Source organism: Hetaerina americana, unplaced genomic scaffold, assembly GCF_022747635.1.
Source record: "Hetaerina americana unplaced genomic scaffold, ioHetAmer1.1.p SCAF_44, whole genome shotgun sequence".
Classification (NCBI taxonomy): domain Eukaryota; kingdom Metazoa; phylum Arthropoda; class Insecta; order Odonata; family Calopterygidae; genus Hetaerina; species Hetaerina americana.
Window position 1 is genome coordinate 3,078,112 of NW_027287030.1, and position 22,181 is coordinate 3,100,292.

Genomic DNA, 22,181 nt, shown 5'->3' on the forward strand with positions numbered 1-22,181 from the left:
TTCATTGTGATTATTGGATAACATTTTTAAAATGCTAGAGGTTAAAACTCTAGAAAAAATAATTTTAATGAACCTGATTACAATTATATTCCAAACATTGGCGCCTAACAAAACTGGAAAAGCAATAATCAACGAATAAGGTCAACATTCGGTGTTAATGTTTTTTGGTGTTTCCTTTAATGGGTACAGCAATAAATACTCTTTTGTTAATCATATGTCATCTTCAAGATTTCTTATGTATAGAACACATTTAAATGGGTAAGTTACTTATAATTACAGGGGAAAAATTTCTATTGTACCTTAAGAATCTCTATTGATGGCCATTACTGCTGAACTTTAAAATTGTTTCCTTAGTTTGCTAAGAAGAGATCACATTTTTGACAGCAGTCATTCCAAATCTTAATTTGGGACCAAATGATCAAATTTGTCCTGTGTATTTCAATGTAATACACTTCCAAGGGAAAGCAAATGTCATTTGAGTCAATGCAAGAAATATCAGAGAACTTGAAACCAATATTTCAAAACATGGGCACCCAAAACTAAGAAACCTATGATGTGAAGTGAATTGTTAGAGCCACCCCATCATTTTGGTGATATATATTTTTGCATATTTAATGTGAATAAAACACAATTTTATCACTTATTTCTATCTTTTGTTGAAAACTTAATAAAATGATTTATATGAACATTTTGCAAGAAATTTATTTTCTATGTACTTTTCAACATGCAGTTCGACTATATATCTCTATACCAGGTAATAGTTACCTGTTCAGTTGAGTGTAGAAAAAATCAGAATCCCTTGAAATCCTTCTTTTCACTCACATAAATGTTTGAGTAATATTTTGTTAAGCTAGTCCAACTCTTTTCTTCACTGAGTGGATACAAATCCACTTGATGCTCAGCTTGTCTTTGAAGAAGCCTTAGTTGTCATAAGTTGAAGTTGATTCAAAAACATTTATTTTTTTAAATATAAAAGTCTATTTGTAAAACATGATTTCCAAACAGGAAAATTTTGTTTAGGGATGGAACTCTTCAATTAATAATGAACCGTAATGATACAACAATTTCAAATTGTAAAAATTATTCTCCTTGACCAGGATTCAATCCCAAATCCCTTGATGTCTGGCAAGTGCTTTAGTCATTTAAGTTACCAAGGTGTCATCTTACAATCCATAAATTTGAGGGATCTAAATAAACAGGATGTTATGACAAATTACCATTCATACAATATCACAGGTATTTGTAGTTGTGCACGTCTCTGCCAGTTTCTTTGGATTTTTCAAAGATGAAACCATCTTATGAATTGTAAAACCAAGAATTATTCTTTTTACAACCACTCTCTTTGCCAGGTCATACTATTAAACTTATCAAGTGGAAAATTGTGACTATCTTTTCATTATTATGTTCAAATTACACCACATCACACCTGAAACTACTCAATTTGTTCTCTCTCCTTACATTAGCCAAAGTAGAGGGTGTGACTTTAAAATATTAAGATAAGTTTCTTAATGATGAAAGTCAGGTGAGGATACTATTTAATTTTGAGGCATTAAAATTTCAACTCTTAGGCTCTCCAGAGAGGAGTTTATTTTCCTGACCTGTTCTCACATGATGATGTCAAAGGCCATTATAGACGTAGAGGGGAGTACATTAGGTAGTTGGGAAACAAGAAGGAAGAGAATAAATAGACTTTTTGGATGACATGAAGGCCAGTAAGGAGCATGAATAACTGAATATAGGAAGGAGAAGTGAAGGAAGTCTAAATGTAAGTGATTTTAAATGGAAAAAGAATGGGTCATATAAATTTCTAAATGGGAGGGGGGTTGTCTGCTAATCCATTTGAATATATTTTATTGACACCTTCTCTTAAAATAGAATTTTCAATATACTATTGAATTTATGAATGTACGCTAAAATGAAATAAAGATATATTTTTTTAATAGCCTATTTTGACAATTATTGATACACAAGATCTAAAGTGATTCAATGGGTGGTGACCCCCTCCTTGGATTTGGATAAACCTTCAGTTTTTCATCATTTGAGCAATATTGATGGCTAATGGAGCATGCCTCATTTATAATTCATGCCTGAATAAATTCAAAGACATCTCAACATTCTACTCAAAGTTTTGGGCCCAATAATATCTAACATGTCATGATATCAGCTATTTGAATACTGTTTGCATTCCAATCAAAGAAAGTTTTTGTATTTCATTCAAAATTCATCCATTTCTCAGCTATGGCATTATTATCATCTAGGGAAACTCTTCCAAATGTACGAGAGAATTTTCCCTCCACAGAAAAAAAGCCTTGAAGGCAATTGCTGGAGTTACAATTAGAGAACACAGCAAACCCCTTTTTAAATCTTTAAAAATCTTAACTTTACTCTACATCTGCATCTACCTTGTAAGCCCTACAATGCTCCTCTTTTGTTGAGAAAGATACTGATATATTCCCCCTAATAGCACTTTCCTTCTCCCATTACACCTGAGCTCGACAAGAGAATGGTGATGTATGCCTAAAAAGATTCAATAAGAGCCTCGCCAAAAATGGTCCACATTTTACCTGTGCTTTTAATCACAACCATTTTACCCGCAAAACTTAAAGATATTCCTACAGTAGGTAAATCCAAAAGATGATTAACTGCCCTTCTAGAGAATGCATTTTACAACATCTCTGAATATCTGAAATGTTAAAGGGATTGGGATGGTACAGGCTTCCCACTGAGAGGGCCTGGGTTTAAATCCTGGAGACAACAAATATTTTTCAGCAGTATCCCATTGCCTACTTGAGGTGCTTTATGGAGAGCACTTTGAGTGAGTATGGCGCCCATCGTTAAACTGCGGACCCCTTGGTACCTTTCGACAAGAGTAGGCTAATGCCACCTGTTTCTGTCCACCCTTCCTTTCCCATCCATCCCTAATGGTGCAAATGACGTTGGCTGTCAGTCACCTCCCATAAAAACTACGACTACTGAAAAGTTAATTTTACGTATTTTATTTTTGTTTTATTTATTTTAGTTTTTGATGCCCTCCAACATCTTAATGACTTCATGGAATAAATATATAATTGATACGGTAATCTACCCGTTAAGGTAGGTAGGTTTTGGATGGGCACAAGTTACCAAAGGGTACAGCAACAATTTTCTTGTCTTTCTCCAAAAAAAAAACCTGACATCCAAGGTTACACTAGACCCTCTTCAATTTCGGATACTTCCCTTCATTCCGTCCAGCATTCCTATCCTACTTCTGCCCCTTCCTCGTTCGCTTAACATTCTCCCCTCTATCACAGTGTTCAACATCCCATTACTACCTTTATCCATTTTCCCTGCCTCCTTAGGATTTCTCCCACCAATCCCCTCTCCTCCCCCACCATACCTAGCACCTCCTGGTTTATTTTCCTTTATGCCCACTTCATCTTCTCCATCCTCCACCACACCCACATTTAAAAAGCCTCCAATCTATGCCTACCATCGTATTATTAGCGGAAAACCCATTTTCTCAACAATCAGTGAACGTTACGACTATTCATTCACTAATTAATTAATCAGCGGAAATTATTTCCGACGTTGTTTGAGGTAGTGTTACCGGACTTTTGAAGCATGCAAATCCCTCATTCGCTCCTCATAGCGACATTCAAATGCCTTGATTATTCACGGACAATGAACAGACTCTTTAGAAGATAAGCCCAGCCGCTGATAACCACGACAAAGAGCAGGATTTGGCGATAATGGTGAGATAATGGAGTCTGGAGGAGCGTAATCTCGCCACTTACAAAGTTATGTAACACTCGCAGTGGGGCGATGAGGAGAGCGAACCAGAGAGATACAAATCCACTCGAACCCTCAGACCATCGGGGTCCCGCCCAGCCTGACTGTCGTGCTCGTTTTAACTCCGAACAATGCTTCGCCTTTTGGTGACCTTAGGTGCCTTCTTTTTGGTGTCGGCGGTGACGGTGGCCGACTACAAACCGACCTGGTCCAGTATAGACTCGAGACCTCTGCCCTCATGGTTCGACGACTCCAAGATAGGCATCTTCCTGCACTGGGGAGTTTACGCCGTTCCGGGCATGGGGGAGTGGTTCTGGAACCAGTGGAAGGGTGAGTTTTGGATGTGAATGGTAACGGCAAAGACACGGAAGCCGCGAACGAAATGTTTTCGTCCTAAGATTTCATTTTCAGTTAGCTATACTATAATGGTAGCACTTGGTTTTCCCATCTTGAAAATTTTGACTAGGCATACGATAGTATCTCGAGCATCACGGTGCGTAAAAAAATCGACAAATACACTTAATAGACATCGTGGTTTCAACACTGAGGCATAATTAATTAACTTGACAATGGCAAAATGTAGTATTGAAACTGCGGTAGGTGAATTAAGTGTGAAACATTTCCTAGTTTTATCCTTATATCATAATGTATAGACGTAAGTTTAAGCTTAGATAGTCTTAGTAATAAAGCATAATACGGACGGAGTTGGACTTGGATATTATTAGATGAAGTTATGAGTTTTCTCTCTGGTGTGATTTTTAGTATTTTGTTATTACTTCCTGGTTGAAATAATTTTGTTTTTCAATTTCAAGTATTTTGTTTTACTATTTACGGTAGTGGGATGTGCAATATACAGGAAAGTCATGTACAGAAAAGTCGTGTGTTTAGCGTCGTAGAAGTCTCGACAAAGCCTGCAGCTGTGGAACGGTCGGCAGAAATAACTCTCCGTTATTCACTACAACTAGCAGACGTACCTAATTTATTTTCACAAGATGGTTTTAATATTAGAATTTCATCATCGAGTTTATCTTACGAGCCACTTTTCTAAGTAAGTACCGCCTCTCTCTCTTTCTCGTATGTCGTCGGAGTGTACAGGAGCTACTTGTGAGAGTAGGGGGGAGGGATCGAATCAATTGCTAGAAGGCCAGAGCCAGGACGTGACAATAATAAGGCGGTGAGTAAGTCGTTCTCTGGCTCAAGGTTAAGGAGTTAAATAAGGGGAAGGAAGAGGGAGAATCGTTCTTCGCCCGCTTTCGACATGGAGAATGATCAGCTGGGAGCATGTGAAATGCCTCCTTCAAAAGTGTTTTGTCTTTCAGCAATAAAATGCTCAATAGTTTCATGCCTTCCTTATCGCAATGTAAAATATCCGACGTAAAATTGGCATGAAGTTCACATTCCAAAAGATATCTCGCGAAATACACCTTACACCATATTCTTTAACCCTGGTATTGAAGTTCAGAAACGTTTGACTCATGTACGCTGAGTCACAATTACTAAAATGCGGTCTATAACTACGGCTAAGTCACAAATATATCAAGTTCTGCGGAGTGTCTCTTACGAAATTGGAAATACTATGCGAGGGTGGTCTGACAAGTTTCCGACCAAACAAAGATACAAGACTTTTTCTGGAATTTTCTGAGGTCGGAAACTTTTCTCCTCGTATTTAAGAAATATTCGATCATCCTTTTTTGAACAACCCCCGTACTTAATGCCTTTCTTCGTCTTGTCCAACATGTCAATTCTTTCCCTGTCTTTATCTTGCTTACCCAACAGTCTCCCTTCCATATCTACAGAGTGCGTTCCAAAAGTGTTGCAATAGAATTTCCCGCGCCGCTTCTATTGCTTGGAGTGGCATCGAACTACTTGGAGCATGTGGGGGGGGGGGACGCTAAGCTTTGCCGCGAAACCGGTCTCAGTGATCTCGAAGCTGTGGAAGCGGCGGGACGTCAGTTATTGTAAACCTCTGCGCGCCGACCGTGTCACAAAAAAATGGAATCGACGATCGAATAACGTTACCGATTACTAAGTTTTGTGCTAAACTGAAAAAAAATCTCTTGAAGGGATTAACAAAATGATTCGCGATGCTTATGGGGACTCTACTCACAAGTTTTGAGGTGGTTAAAGGCCTTGAGGAGGGCCGGGAAGAGGTTCATGACGAAAAACGCTCAGGGAGGCCGTCAAACAACAAAACCGAAAACAATGTGGCTCGTGTTCGACAATTGTTGGACTCCGACCGTCGATTGAGTATCAAGATGGTTACCAATGAACTGAAATTGTCGTCTACTGTTGTGTTCGGATTGTTACTAAAGATTTAGCGATGAGGGAAGTGTGCGCCAAGCTCGAGTCCAAGGTGTTTGCCACAACACGCTACGAGTCCGCGAGTTCCTGGACAAACACCAGGTGCCAACGCTGCCCCACTCCCTGGTATATAGTCCTGACATCGCCCAAGCAGACTTCTTTTTGTTCCCTCGGATTAAGGAAGCCCTGAAAGGAACCGTTTTTTGTCCATTAAAGAGATCCAATCAGCCATGACGAAGACCTTACGAGAGGTCCCCTAAGACACCTTCCAGGGTGCGTACCGGTCATGTCAGAGTCGCAGGAAAAATGTGTGGAGGTCCAAGGACAGTACTTTGAAGAATTTGAAGTGTTTGTACACATGTGTTCAATAAATTGCTTTAAAAAATAATTTCATTACTTTTGGAACGCACCCTGTACCTTCAATCGTTACTCAGAATGCTCTGCATTAATTAAATCCTGCCTCCTTTGGATTTCTCCCAACTCTCTTCCTACCCCAGAACCTCTTCGTTTGTTTTTCTTTCAGCCTATTTCACTTGTTTCTTTCATTTCACACTTTCCATCCTTATCCAAACTCACATTTCAAAAGTGTTTCAAAACAATGAAATATCTTTGTAACCCCAATGAACAATCCAACCTCATTCTCCTTATAAAACATACTTACTTTGGTATTTGGTCTATTTTCTCTAAATTCCAGCCTCTCTGTTGTCTTACTAAACGTATCCAGGAGTCTCCGTTGATCCCTCGGGCTCTCAGCTTTCAATACTGCATCCAGTATTCTATCCCACAACCTTTGCAAACGTCCCGCCCAGGAATGCAAAAGTCACCCACTTGCATCCCCAACCAGCTGAAGACTAATTAAGCCACTCTTTTTTCCTCGAAGGTGGGAGTTACGATAACGTGAATTTCATGAAGAAGAACTACCCTCCGAATTTCACGTACGCCGACTTCGCGAGAGAGTTCAGGGCGGAGTTCTTCGAACCAGAGGAGTGGGCCAAGATATTCCGCAGCTCTGGAGCAAGGTGAGAGGTCAAAGAATTATAAGGGGCCCCTTTCATTCCCATGCCTCGTCCCCTCCTTATTTACAACTTCCGGATATGCCAGGAGATAATTAGGGGTGGATAACATGCGCTAATCCGGATTAATCTAATTTTATGCTTTAATTCATTTGCAAAACCTAACTTGTCCGTGTCCTTCCTCGCAGCTGATTGAATAGCTTTAATAGTTTACATGTACTTACAAAACGTTTTCTTTAGCGAGTCGCTTTCGAAAGATCATGGTCATGGAAAGGTAATCAAAGAAAGGTCATGTCTTCGTTAAAAAACAATTAGAATATTGAATGTATTTCACCATGTGTTGGAAGGATATTAAAGTAAAAAGAACATTTAATATACGAAGACCTAATTTACTTACATTTAGATTACTTCAAAATTGTATTGGTATGTTCAACGTTGAAATATTAAATACTGCGAGAAAAATATGTATGTTAAAATACAACTTAAGACAAGCGAATAAAAAACTAAACATTCTACGTTTAAAAAAATCTAGAATTTTGGATGAAAAACAATTATATCTGTAATCTAGGAGTTTGGCACCTTGAATTATTGCCCTAGGTATTCGTAGGTGACCTCAATACCAGCCCATGGTGATAGGTAAATATCTTTTTCAGTAGAAGTAATAAGTTTCACATAAATAAGTAAATATTTTGGTTTTGGCATCTTATTTTCTTACATAAATTCACACGCAGATGAACCATATCAAATTCAAGGATATTTAGCGTACAACATTTTGGAGACCAAACATTTTCAATCGAATAAATTTGCAGAAAGCGGAAGATAAATCCTTTTGAGATCTTCATCATCTAGTTTCCATGGAAAGTATTAGAGTGGAGATCCAAGTTGGCCAAGAAACTCTTACCATATAACCAAATATATTGAAGTTATATACGCGTACGAGTACTGCTACTCCCAACAACGGCATTCTTCAATGAACAATTCTTTAACTTTGCATTACTGTTTACTTCATTTAATTACGTTCAACACTCCCATTATATCCCACCTTGCACCTCGTTTATTCAACATTCTATCACAGTAATTAGAAATAGCCTGACACCCAATATTACTATTCACCCATATTACCTGCCTTCTTTGAATATCTCATGATAATATCCCAACTTCCTATACCATACCTATTACTTCTTCCTTTGCTTTCATATTCAATCCATTTTATTATTTTTCCCCATCTTCTCCTCATGAACATTTCAAAATCAAGTGAAATTATTGCAACAATATTGCAAAAAATTGTAAATAAGATTGCGTGGTCCAATTTATGCGTAAATAACAAATTCAACGTTTGTTCTCTTCCCCTGCACTCGTTCAACGGGACCGTATTGGGCTGCTCTGCATCGGGATAAAGATACGTGGTGCTGACGAGCAAGCACCACGAGGGATACACCATGTGGCCATCAAATTACACCTACAACTGGAACGTGATGGACGTCGGACCGAACAGGGATCTACTGGGTAAGTGATTGAAGTACTGATTTACTGAATGTTGCACAGTACTTCCGCGCTATTTTTGCTGGGAAAAATGTATGCGCTTTTATAGACATGTTAATTTTATTATTTTCATGTGTAATGCAGGGGAACTGGCAAATAAGGTGAGGGAAGCCGGCTTGAAGTTCGGCACCTACTACTCCCTGTTCGAGTGGTACAACCCAATCTACCTCAAGGACAAGAGCACCGGTTTCGCTACCAACGAGTTCGTCCGCAACAAGATGATTCCGGAGATGAAGGAACTGGTAAGGGAAGAAGTGCACTTTATGTGGTACGGCTGTCAGTCGCTTTTACAAGTCGGAAGACCACCTTAAGCCTACGTGCTTGCTTTCGTTTATTTGATACGGTTCTAAAAGGAAAAATGACGATTTGGAAGTAGGAAGCAGATTCATTTGCGACGGTAGGACCAAGCCGTTAGTACTATTAAGGGGCATTCCACAACAGAACAGTGAGCTATTGGATGGATAAAAACAATGAAGTTAACCGAATTTTGTAAAATAACGGTTCAGGACGCGGTGCTCTGGGATTTTTTAATAAATCTCCAATGTTGGGTTTCCTTGGACTATTAATTTCCTCTCAATTTGCAATATAATTTGAAGAATTAAAAATACAGCAATTATTTCAATTGAAATATCACGGGAGATTCGTACATGATGATTCTTAATGATCGTTTATATATCTAGCAATATATGCCATTATTATTACTGAATAGCCCATCGTTTACAGTAGGTTTTTACTATATAAAGATCAAACTCCGACATATTCCATAGCCTCTCCTAAAAAACATGTCCTGACATAGAGCACTACAATAAGCCTCTATTCAATTCCGCATACTTCCTTCCCCCATCATTCCGTCAAAAACTGTCAGTCATTATTCCTTCCCTTCCTTGCTTGCCTAACTCTATCACAAATCTATCGATTCTGCGTGTGTCCGCACACCATATTTTCTCTTTCAAATTACCTAATTTATTTGCCTTTGCAATAATAAGCATCAAGCATCATTAGCAATAATCATCCATTCTCATTCCTTCCTTTCAAGTGTGAGTGGCAGAGGGTGTAAGGACATCAACCCTACATGCATTAATATTGTGTTCATACATGCATTTGAATACATATTTAAGACTTTCATTTGAGCCAGAGTGATTTATAGGTGTGAGACCTGGTCTATGAGGCAAGAGGATAGGTGCAGACTGGCGTAGGCTTTTGAGATGTGGATTTGGCAGAGAATGAAGAAAATAACTTAGAGAGGAAGAAGACATAGTCTGAGGTTTTAAATAGGATGGGCGAAGAGAGGGCGTTATTGGAATGAATCTGCAAACGACGTAGAAAGTGAATGGAGGAAATATTGAAAGGTACTGGCAAGTTGAAGACCATGATAGAAGGAAGAAAATTGAGTGAGCGGGAAAGAGAAAGGAAGAGAGTAGTCTCTAGACAGTGCGAACACAGGCAGAAGCTACAAAGAAATGAAGAAAGACATAATGTAGGGGCAAACAAGTGGCAGTTCTCGCAATACCCCAGAAGTAAATAGCATTCAAGGAACATTAGAAAACTACCTTTAAATACGTTGATAGGATACCTTGATTGAATATATTTCGTATGGCATTTTCTTTTACCAATTTGAAAAAAGTGAATTTGCGACGTGAACTTAATCAATTCAATTCAGGTGACTGCCGATGCATATTAATTGATTCTGCTAATACTAACTTCTATCATTTCATTTTACCATTAATTAATATCGGATTAGGTCTGATTGGCTCAAAAAAAAGCTTCAACTTTATCCCTTTAGCCTTCGCTTATCCTTTTTACTTCAGATCAACAAGTACAAGCCGGAAGTACTGTGGTCGGACGGCGACTGGGAGGCCAAGGACTCTTACTTCACATCGACGCAATTCCTGGCGTGGCTGTACAACGAGAGTCCGGTGAAGGACACGATCGTGACCAACGACCGATGGGGTCAAGGCACGGGCTGCACCCATGGAGGATACTTCTCCTGTCAGGACAGGTACAATCCCGGTGAGTTTTTCCCTCCATAGATATTGGAATAGGGACTGTCAAGAGCCTTATGAGGACGTCTAATTAAAAATTGGCAATTTTCCACAAAATACGATTTATTACGACCGGTTTCAATGTAACTACATCATCATTAGGTGATGATGATGTAGTTACATTCACCTGATTATTATGTAGCTACATTCATGTGAAACCGGTCGTAATAAATCTTATTATGTGGAAAATTGCCAATTTTTAATTCATCCTGATATTCCACCATTTCTAGCCTGAAACGTCTCTTTATATACTTAAAGAGGATATACCCATGAAGCTATTTAGGATATCAGCTGCTGCAGACGGCAGATAGGCATTGTTTTATTGGGTACATCGACTGCAGAAGTATCTTGGACCTAATTAAAAATTTATCTAATCATCCAATTATATAATTTGCATATTTTCGATATACTACTCGACGTTTTTTCAAGAAAATAAATGCAATAAATTCATTGAACAAAAAAAGTTCCTAGTAAGTAAACTAACGGAGGTAATTTGGTTCTCAAGAAATAGGAAGGCTGAGTTTAGCATTGAATTTGGAAGGGGATCTGGTTGGTGCAGTGCATAATATACTGTCGTCCCATCCCGAGGGTCCGGGCTTGAATGCACGCAGTGGCAGGATATTTTAGTGGTATCCCGATCTCTCCTTGGGGTGCCATGTGGAGAGCACTTGAAGTGGAAAGCGCCGTCCGTAGGATGGGACATTAACTTTTGTGATCCCTTGATTCCTTTGGTTAAGAATAAGCTAATGCCGACGCCGAGTTTCTTCCTCTACTATATTACCATCCTATCCTTGATGGCGCAAATTATCTGAACTGTCGGCTGCATCCTCCCTTATCACTGCTGCCACTAAATTGGAGCTGGAAGTGTGCTTTCGAGTAGAAAAGGACCTGTGCAGTAATTTCACGGACACCCCTACCAACTCTCTCTCCCCCATCCCTCTCACTAGGGTGATCACTGTTGCCAGGTTTTCCCCTCACTTCTAGATTTATACTCTTTCGGGCCATAGAAGAACTTTGCTTTTGAATTCGTTTGTTTCAATTTATGTTAACGGTTCGGCGAGTCATGGAGTGATGCTAAAATCAAGAGGAAGCTAGTAGGCCCCCTGCGTATGCCCTCGACACATGGCATTCTGGATTTCTTTCACATGTAGGGAGGATTTTTGGCAGCAAACTATAATATTTGTGTCGAAGTAATGAGGCGGTGTTGCCACAAAAAGCTTTAGCACTCTCGCAGCAACAGATTAGTTCAGTTTTCCAGTACCCTGCAAGCCACTGCTAAGGTGTGTGGCAGGGGGTGATTACACACTAAACTACCCTTGTTCCAAAACACCTTTCCCTCTTAGCGCGATGGGACAACATTATTCTAATCCTTAATTGATCGTGGGAAAAAATAATATTTTAAACAATCAGTTATACACTTCATCTCTATAATTTTTATTAATATGATGCCTTCCGAAGCACGATGGGGCTAATAATACATTTTCAACGCTTTCGCTGAAGATTTATCATTCTAATTCACGCAAGAGATTTAATCGGCACTATGAGAAAAAGAAATTTGTACTTTCACAGAATTTGATTTGCATTTTCACAGAAATCTGTGGAAGAGCTCAAATTTGTTTTTCTTATAATGACGAACTTCCAATACATCTCGCCCTAATCTGTTGAATATATTTAGCCTTCGCTCCTTTAGTGATTCCAAACCTAGCTCCTCTAATAATTTTCATACACTACTCAGTTTATCATAAAAACGTTTTAAAAATCTAAATCCTCTTCATGCGATCCGATTCGGCAATCAATCCAACTTCGTGAGGATCCCCTACACTGGCAACATTCTAGATGAAAGTTAACGAACGAAATATAAAAGATTTCTATTCGGACAATGAAACATCGCTCTTCTAAATGAAAAGTGCTTTAGATGTATATGGACAAATAAGTAAGGTAATTGAAAAGAATAATTTTAGGTAGAGAATCTTTTAAGAAAAGGGGGGAAATTGTGCCAGGCTTTGCTTTGTGGAACTTCTCCATAAAGAAGACAGCTACACACAGAAATTGTATTCTTACTTCTACGACATTAGTATGAACAATTGACGATGATGTCAAAATGCCACCTGATAATGATGAAATTCGTCGAAACTTAGGTTGTAAGAGCGGAAAATAAAAATTCTTGTTAGAATTGTCTTTCCCATATTCCTCGATAAACAAGAGGGAGTCGATGAAAGAGACTGTTAGTAAAGATGTACAGATAAGATGAGTGAAAGCTTGAAGTGTATTTTTTGCATGCCCCCAAAACTAGGTCGTTGATGCAAGAGAGAGCTCCTTGCAGAAAGGTCGTTAAAGAAAGAAATGCTCCTACTCTTTAATCATGCATTGATGCAGGGTGATCCCCACTATTAGACAGAACAAATTTCTATGTTTTAACTCGGGTTCCAAATGGTGAAAAAATGAATTGAGTTAAATATCATTTAATCGAATAACAGAAAGACGTGCAACCATACCTGAAATTTACATATTCCAACATTTTTCGGCGATTACAATGTTGGACGTGAATTGTTTTACTCTAGGTACCGACACTTCATTAAGACATTTTCTGTCATGTGTCATAAATTTATTCTTCAATTGGCCCGTAGTTACATGGACACGGCCCGATAAGTGGATAGGGCGCGTCGTGTGGGTAGTAGCTTGCCGCATTTCCACTATTCGGATCTTTTCCATATCACCGTCCCATATCTCGATAAATATCACAGTATTAGCTTCGAGAAGTAGTACTAATTGTTGATTTTTGCACCCATTTAAGTATCTTTAATTTAATGGATGTCACTATTTCTAAATTTTGAAATTAAGTAATCGAAATTTTTGGAATATTAATTCCTTCGTTTCACACATATAACTAACTACCTATTGTAAAGTGGTCAGCTTCATTGATTTAATTCAAGCCTCCAAGTATAAATATACAATAAATATGAAACCTTTGTGGTTTATGGTTGCAATATGCAAGGAAAATTCATCTTGAAGGAAAACAATTTTTTGGGCAGAATGAAGTTTTTTCCACTCATATAAGTATGCAACCCCCTGGGAACTGGGAATCATATTCCTTCTCTGAAAAATGACAGTCTAGGAGTTGTCAAATATATTACCCAGTATGATTTTTTAAGAAATACTATTTTCACTGCGAACAATAAAATTTTGCATACTCATGAATTGAAAGTGCATGCCGAATTGTGTAATCGTGTGAAATTGCACCAGTACTAATAATCTAACACCAAGGCACTTGTGTGTGAATACCCCGGCTTTTAATAAACACTTCAAAGAGGATTAGTAGTCATTTATAACTGGCATATAATTACATTAAAATATCGCGCGTTTATTGTTGCATCTATTGCTGTGCATTTCACTATAGATTCACAAATATGTATTTGTATACCATATCCATCGGTTAGATCACAGGTATCAACAGCTAAACATCCGACATGTCCAAAGAAGATACCTTGTACAAAAAAATATCGCATAAATAATCAATTTCTTAAAACTGAACTTTGCTCAAGTTTTAATTAAATGGAGGACTATATTAAGTAAAAAAAACCACTACTTCCGAAAAGGAAAGCAGTATTCAATGGTCTTTTTTTATTAAAATAAATGCATAGGAAGGAACTGAAAATATTACCATTATGGCGATGAAAATACCTTTCTTGCAAGATCAGAGAGATCAAGTTTAAAACTGAACTTTTGATTTGAAATTTATAGCCATTATGTTTTTCCAGGAACTCTGCAGTTACACAAGTGGGAAAATGCCATGACTCTAGACAAGTCATCATGGGGTTATCGAAGGACAGCAACCCTGAATGACTATCTAACGATAGAGGAACTACTAGAAACCCTGGCATCTACTGTAAGCTGTGGAGGTAAAACCATCTGCACTCACATTCTACTTGCATGATATATAGAATTGCAATATTATGAAGTTGTGCTTTAATCTAAGAATCAGAACTAAGAATTCTATTATATACTGTCAATAAAGAAAGAAAAGATAGTGACAATTTTCCACTAGATAAGTTTAATAGTATGACCATGAAACTTATCTAGTAGAAAATTGTTACTATCTTTCCTTTATTATGTTCGAATTCCTCCAAATCATGCCTGAAACTACTCAAGTTGTATATATTGTCAAGCCCACCTCCTGTCAATTGAAGAAGGTAGCACACTAAAATTCTATTAAAGTTTGCATGCTTGCACATACTTTGAATAGATATAAAATTGAAACCAATTGGAAATACTTGAACCTACCACAAAAGCGAGTTGAAAAGTGTCAGGGCATAAGGTAAAAGGGTAAAGTGTCAGGGCCATAAACTTGGTCATTGAGACAAGAGGATAACCATGAATTGGAGGTTTAAGATATCATTATTATAATTACAGGTAATCTACTGGTTAGGGTAGGTTTTGGATGGACACCAGCTACCAAATGGTAGAGCGACCCTACCCTTGTCCCTCCTAACAAATACAATCCAACATCCCATTCTACAATAAACCCCTCTTCAACTCCACATACTTCCTTCCACCCTTCATTCCGTACAACGTGCAAAATATTTTTCCTACCCCTTCCTCAGTTGCCTAACATTCTCCCCTCTATCACAATCTTTGACATCCAATTCCCAATCAAAACCCTCTGCATCCATCTTTCCTGCCTCCTTTGGACTTTTCCTAACAACACACTCTCCTCCCCCACCATGCCTAGCACTTCCATGTTTGTTTTCCTTTCTGTCCACTTCAAATTCTCACATATGAACATGGAAAATATTGGAAAAGTAGCATGGACATTGAGGGAAAACAAGCAAACAACTGCTAGGCATCATAGGCCATTGGGAGAAATTCAAATGAGGCAGAACAAGTGGTTGTAGGGAATATGGAGAGAGAGAAAAGGGATGATGAAGAGTGAGATTTATGGTAGAATTTTAGGTGGGCAATGTTGAGGGAGGAAAATAACAGGCATTTTGGCTGGACTTTAAGGGAGATAGAAAGTATGACAGACTAGAAAATCATTTATTATGATATGTTATGAGGAGTCGAAGGGTTTTTAGTGTTGCCATAGGAAGGTCTTATTAAGTACAGCTTAGGTCCATCAAGAACCTAAGCTAACTGATAGACTACTACTGATAATAACTCACAGAATGAGACCCTCCTTTGAGTGAGCGTTAGATTAGTCCATTCATATTTCCTTTGATTGTTCTCCTAGGTAATATGTGCATCTTAAATTGTGAACAATATTATTGGTTCCTCTCTTGACAATAAAATATATTTGCTTCCACCCATGGTCAATTTCTTTGAACTATCTCTAGTAAATTGTATTACTATATCCATGGCTTTGTAAAAGAATATGAGTTTCAATGTAAAAAATGTGAAACATAAGGCATCTCACTTATAAAAATTCATACATAATTCATTATTCGAATGTTAACAAATAATTAGTTCATGAAAGAAAAATTGAATTTTCAAATCACTGGAAAAGTAGGTGAAATGAAGGAGTTGCGTTGGAAATTAGTATGATATTTTTTATAAGTAATGCCGCCATACATGGATAATTTACCCCTTCATTTTTCAGGAAACCTTCTGGTAAACATTGGCCCGACATCCTATGGCAAAATTCCACCGATTGGTGAGGAAAGACTCAGGCAAATGGGATCATGGTTGGATATCAATGGGGAAGCCATTTATTCCTCAAAGCCTTGGAGGTTCCAGAATGACACCCTCAATTCTGATGTGTGGTAGGTCAATTGGCAATTTGATGCGAGGGAACAGATGAGCGAGAGATAGGAGACGAAGGGTTTTCTACCAATAATGGAATTTCCCAAACCAACCATCCACTTGAGGAGAGGTACACAGGGGATAATGATAAGGCCATTTTAGTGTTGTTTACTGATGATAACTTGGTAGTTTAACCTCAGAGGTATGTTGCTGAATAGCTCAATTCAGGTATTTCAGAGAAAATAAACAGCTTGAGATTGAGCAAAATAAGACTGCGATTAACTGAATGAAAATAAATTTAGTGCATGACACTAAATCTGCAAATTCCAAAGAAACTGCGGGAGATGCCGCAACAGTAACTTTTAACGGAGTCATCCGCTAATGTGCATTTCAATGCAACAATTTCAGAGCGTAAAAATCATTCGCCTTGACTGGGACTCGAACCCAGATCCCTCAATATCCATTATAGGATATTGAGGGATCTGGGTTCGAGTCCCAGTCAAGGCGAATGATTTTTACGCTCTGAAATTGTTGCATTGAAATGCACATTAGCGGATGACTCCGTTAAAAGTTACTGTTGCGGCATCTCCCGCAGTTTCTTTGGAATTTGTCAAAGGGAAAACACCATAAGTGTTTAAAGTTGGCTTTAACCTCGTGGACAGTGGCGCCTCGCGCACGACTACGAATGCATGTGACATTGTATGTACGGTATTTCGTCATAACATCTAGTTCCTTTAAAAGCCCCAAAATTTCAGAGTTTAAGAGGACGCCTCGGTAGCTTAAGTGGCTAAAGCACTCGACCGGATATTGAGGGATCTGGGTTCGAGTCCCAGTCAAGGCGAATGATTTTTACGCTCTGAAATTGTTGCACTAAATCTGCAGATATTTTTTGGGCATGAGCTTAAATTGATTTGATATAACCTAACCAAATCTGCCTTATTGCTTTCAGAGAAACAGTACTCCATGGTGTATTTTTAGAATAGTGAAGAGTTAAAGTATTGCAATAATCTGATGTATACTGGCATAATGGAATACAATCAAAGAATTCAGCCATACATAATTATTATTATAATTATATATTCTGCTGTTCAAGAGTTGTTTTGGATGGGGACAGAATGGACATTGGACAATACACTGCCTCTTCTAACAAAACACAGCCTGGTTTGACATTAAAATAAACCCTCCTTCAATTTTGCATATGAACTTCATTCCTCCTTTCATTCCATCCAACACACCTATTCTCTCTCTGCCTCATATTTGCCCATCTAATATTCTTCCCTCAATCACAGTCTTCAATATCCCATTGATAATTAAGATACTTTGTATCCATATTTCATTTCCTAACAACCTTAACCAACATCCCTGCAATTAAGTCACTCTTCCTTGAATAAGCTTTTTGCATAATGCAATTCTTCTTCTGACGCCCCAATTACTTTGACCATTTCGGTCTAAAGCACTTCGGAGATAAATAAAATTAGTCCATCTGCTCTAGTTTATGACCTCCTATTTTAATGTCTAACTTGGGTTTCCTCTTCCCCCCATCCCATCTCCCCAAGTATCCCATACCATTTGTTTAGTTTACATAATAAATACAGGCAAAAGGGTTGGATGCAGGATGTTTATTAAGTATTTGCCCACTTTCAAGCCTGAATGAATGTTCATAAAATATGATTGCAGTGACTGATATTTGAATAGTGAAATGTTATTAAGCCTGAGTGCAAGAACATCCTTTTTATAGTTCAAAATTATCTCCACCATACATAATTCTACATTCAATCAAGTAGCATAACTCAATGAAGGTATTGAATAATTGATCTTTGATAATCTCTCGTATTGAAATTACAGTCCTTTGACTCCTCCAAAAAGCATCATACTATATTGTAAAGTTAAATACTTTGCATGCTAGCATCTCCCCACAGAGAAAATTAACACATTGATCAAAGGTCAGGGCAAATGGAATATTATGAGCACCCAGTAAATAAATAAATTGGCCTATAATGTATTTTTTTACAATAAAAGTTTAATGAAATTAATCTATAATGGCTCAATAGTACCACAATGCAACAATTTCAAAGTATAAAATTCATTCGCCTGGACTGGGATCCTAGTCAAGGCAAATAATTTTCACACTGAAATTGCTGAATGGTAACGGCATTAGTCAATGGCTCTGTTAAAAGTTACTGTTGTGGCAGTTTCTTTGGGTATCTCAATAGTGCCATTTGGAATTAGGTTACGAGGAGATATGAGAAAAACTATTTATGTTCCCCTTTTGTCTTTCAGGTACACCATGAAAGAGAATACTGGAAAATGCACTGTATATGCCATTGTTGTCAAATGGCCCAAAGACAACATTCTTAGGCTTCGTAGTCCAATGCCCAAAAATGACACAACTGTCGAAATGATTTCATACAATGGCCAATTAAAGGTAAGTAGGTGTAATGAATGGAAGGTTAAATATTTCTTTTGCTCTTTTATAAATAGAATATAAACTTTACCGGGTACGGGTATTTTTATGTTATTGCAACTGGCAAAAGTTCCGTTGGACGAAAATGGAATTTCATTTGTCATCCAGCCTAATCTTGTGATGGATTTGCAATCAGGCAAAAAATGTGTCTCATTTCAATAAGGTTTTCTATGCTATTACGCATGTTAAAATTTCCAATGCAACTCAATGAAACGGCTGCTATAGATACTCACAAATATAAATTTACAGAATTTACATATTATACCGTTCTCGCCATGGGTTATCAATCTAGAATTGGCTTTCAGTAGCTCGCCAAACTATCCTGTTTCCTGCTTATCTCTTCATCCTCCCCATAGTTCCTAACACCAACATTTTCCATCATTTGCCTCTTTGTACTTCATTCTATGCCTGTGATTTATTGTACCATAAATGTGCATGAATATTGTTTCATAAGAAGACACCATATAACAGCAGTCAGTGTATGGCTTTACTATCAGATATTTTACTAGCTTGAAAAGTTGCCACAAATAAAATGTAAAATTTTATGCCTCTTCTTTATTGTGGTTTAGAAATATTTTAGGCCCAGTTATGTGCCTCGGTAAATCTAATCATTATTTAATGTGAACATTGAATTAATGTGGAAAAATCCAAATTTATAAAAATAAGATTTCTCATTAGTGGATGTGAACATTGCAACTGTAGCAACACCATCTGTCAGTAATTGATAAGTTTAATAGTTGGTTCAAAACTTGACCAGCAGTCATAAAACTTATTTCTGGCCATAGCAGAAGGTTAAATTTAACATTCAGATTAACAGGTCACAATAAATTCTGGCCTAACACTTCTGATATTTAAGTATTAGGCAGCTTGACCATGAAGTCCAACATATAGAGACTCCCCCAAGCACTTCATTCGAGATTAATATATAGTTTTAAACATGGAACTGAATACGTTTTCTTTTGATTATGTATAAATAAAACCGTATAATGTGGAATCAACAAATGAAACATTCTTATAGAATTAAAACCCTATATTGAGTGAAACTTTAAGGGATAGAACAAAAGGCATTCAAATGTTAGCAAGTAAATAATTTGGAAATCTGCAACATTATTAATTTGGAATGTCTCTCCATAATAATGATTTCTTTCTGAAATAGTGGCAGACATCTGGAACTACACCTGATATGCTCATCGAGTTACCTACCGCAGACATAGGTAGCCGTTGGACCTGGGTTATTAAATTAAACAACCTTTCAAATGATTGTGATCCCTCAAATTATATTCCAAACTGGTAACTAGTTTGTTCATAAATTGTCAAATTGTAAACTGTAGTACATAATATCTTTTCACCACAATTAAATAAGAATGTCTCTATATTATTCTGTGTATCTCACTACTAAATGCATTGTGATTTTTTACCTTACATGTACTTGAGACACGTTAATGAATTTATATTTCATTTGTTAGAAATATTTACTGAAACATTTATTTTAAACGCCACCTCATAAATTATCTTCAAACATACCATATATTTGTCTCGATTCACTGAACATATAAAACTGGCCAGCCATGAAATAATCTGTGGTCAGATTGATAAATGACAAGACACCAATCATTGATGGAAATGGAGCCCTCATATATTTAAGACGACAAAAAAGAATAGAAGAAGAACAAAAGAAATAATAAGATTATATTATGATATGAAGAAATTAATGGATTTATAGTTCAACTGATGAAATATTAGATATTAAAATCTGCTGTTTCCATTCAATAAATGAGTTCTTAGGGTAATGTACAACCAAACATACTACCCTATCATTATTTCCACTACAGTAGTGCAGTCAGGGTAATAGGCTGGGCGGATATAATTGAATCCCAAGAAAAAGAGTTCATATTATCAACAACATCAAAGCTAAAACTATTCTTCATTAAAATATCCTTATTGACAGCCGCGCTTATTTTAAAACAAATGAAAATGTTCAATAGAGTGAATTACTAGAATTCTGAGAGTTTTAATAAAGAAACTGTACCTAGTTTAAATGAAATAAAATCAAATAAGAATATTTAAAAAAATAAAGTACAATGGCATCGAGAATTATAAATATTAGACATGCCAACAACAATTCTTTCTCATTTCTTGATTGGAAGGCACATTCTCTCACATTTCTTCCAGATCAGATAAAGGATAAAAAATGTGCACATATGAGAGAATGATTAGGACTCAATCATCTATTAGACTCTACTCAAGTTCTTTGAAAGAAAAATTTTATGGGCATGTAAAAGTTAATCATATATTCATAGCATAATAGTTGATGTACAAAGTGTGCACCAAGCCCCTTGATAAAGGAACTGGGGCAGCATGACAGCTAAATAGTCAGTTTTTGCCACGTAAAATCATCTATATGTATGCATTATGTAGAGGGATGAGGGAAGAGTATCAGATATCATATGAGAGTAGGGGATGGTGTGTGTGGCTGGTGTTGATGACATTGGAAAGAAACAACAGGCAGAGAGTTCATCAGAGCGTGGGTCTGGAAATAAAAACATTTAATTTTGTGGGATGAAAGGAAAATTTTGCTGATATAGTTTCCAAATTTCCTCTTTTATGAATGAAATGATGAGGTGAGAGAGACATTGTATTCATCCGTGACAGAGTGACTAAGTCAAGCAAGACATGTTCCCCATTGAAATCAATGCTGAAAACCAGTAGCACTCGGTGATACAAAATGCAAATGGATTTATGCGGTTTTGGTGTGATTGCCTTCCCACTCCTATTATTTCATTGCATCATTTCAGTGAATTATTAATAATAATGGCTATCATGTATTCATAAATAATATAATGGAATTAATGAATTATTTAACAGCCAATGCATAGCCATTAAAATTCACTCATGCCTCCATCCTGCATCATTTTCTCTTAAATGTAAAGATATTTCAATATTTTACACATTAATACCCATTGTATGTTGTTCAGAGGACATATTTGGTTAAAATTAAATGGAAATGTGAAAATTTGTAATGAAAAGATAATTTCACTACATTGGATTTCTTGATTTTAAAATGCCATTTGAGCATGAAAGCCAAATAAACCATTAAGCCATCTTCCCCCAAGAAGAATTCAATTGGGTTTTGGGAATCAGATGACTCTGGAAAACCAGCTCATTGAGTTTACGCACTTTCCCTGGCTCACCAAATGCTATAATGACAATTGAAGTTCTTTCAGTCATAATTAGGATAGGTTTAACCTTATTTTTAAATTTTTAATACACTTTGGGAATTAAGAGTTACATATTTTATGATTAAGTTTAGAAACC

The 22,181-nt window shown here is 37.1% G+C and overlaps 1 protein-coding gene across 1 annotated transcript; it reads left to right on the top strand.

The window, feature by feature from the left end:
- The first annotated feature begins 3,848 nt into the window (after nt 1-3,848).
- Nucleotides 3,849-20,337, top strand: Fuca (alpha-L-fucosidase). Its single transcript, XM_071591229.1, has 9 exons — nt 3,849-4,098; nt 6,950-7,088; nt 8,482-8,588; nt 8,709-8,866; nt 10,433-10,634; nt 14,425-14,565; nt 16,260-16,422; nt 18,683-18,827; nt 20,023-20,337. The coding sequence occupies exons 1-9, from the start codon at nt 3,900-3,902 to the stop codon at nt 20,158-20,160; spliced, it is 1,392 nt and encodes a 463-aa protein (XP_071447330.1). The 5' UTR covers nt 3,849-3,899; the 3' UTR covers nt 20,161-20,337.
- The last annotated feature ends 1,844 nt before the right edge of the window (nt 20,338-22,181 follow it).

Excerpts from the sequence above, each read along its gene's own strand:
- Fuca (XM_071591229.1), top strand. The coding sequence starts at position 3,900 with ATGCTTCGCCTTTTGGTGACCTTAGGTGCCTTCTTTTTGGTGTCGGCG. Across the intron at positions 8,589-8,708 it reads ACCGAACAGGGATCTACTGG|GGGAACTGGCAAATAAGGTG; the intron begins GTAAGTGATTGA and ends TGTGTAATGCAG. Across the intron at positions 16,423-18,682 it reads ACCCTCAATTCTGATGTGTG|GTACACCATGAAAGAGAATA; the intron begins GTAGGTCAATTG and ends TTTGTCTTTCAG.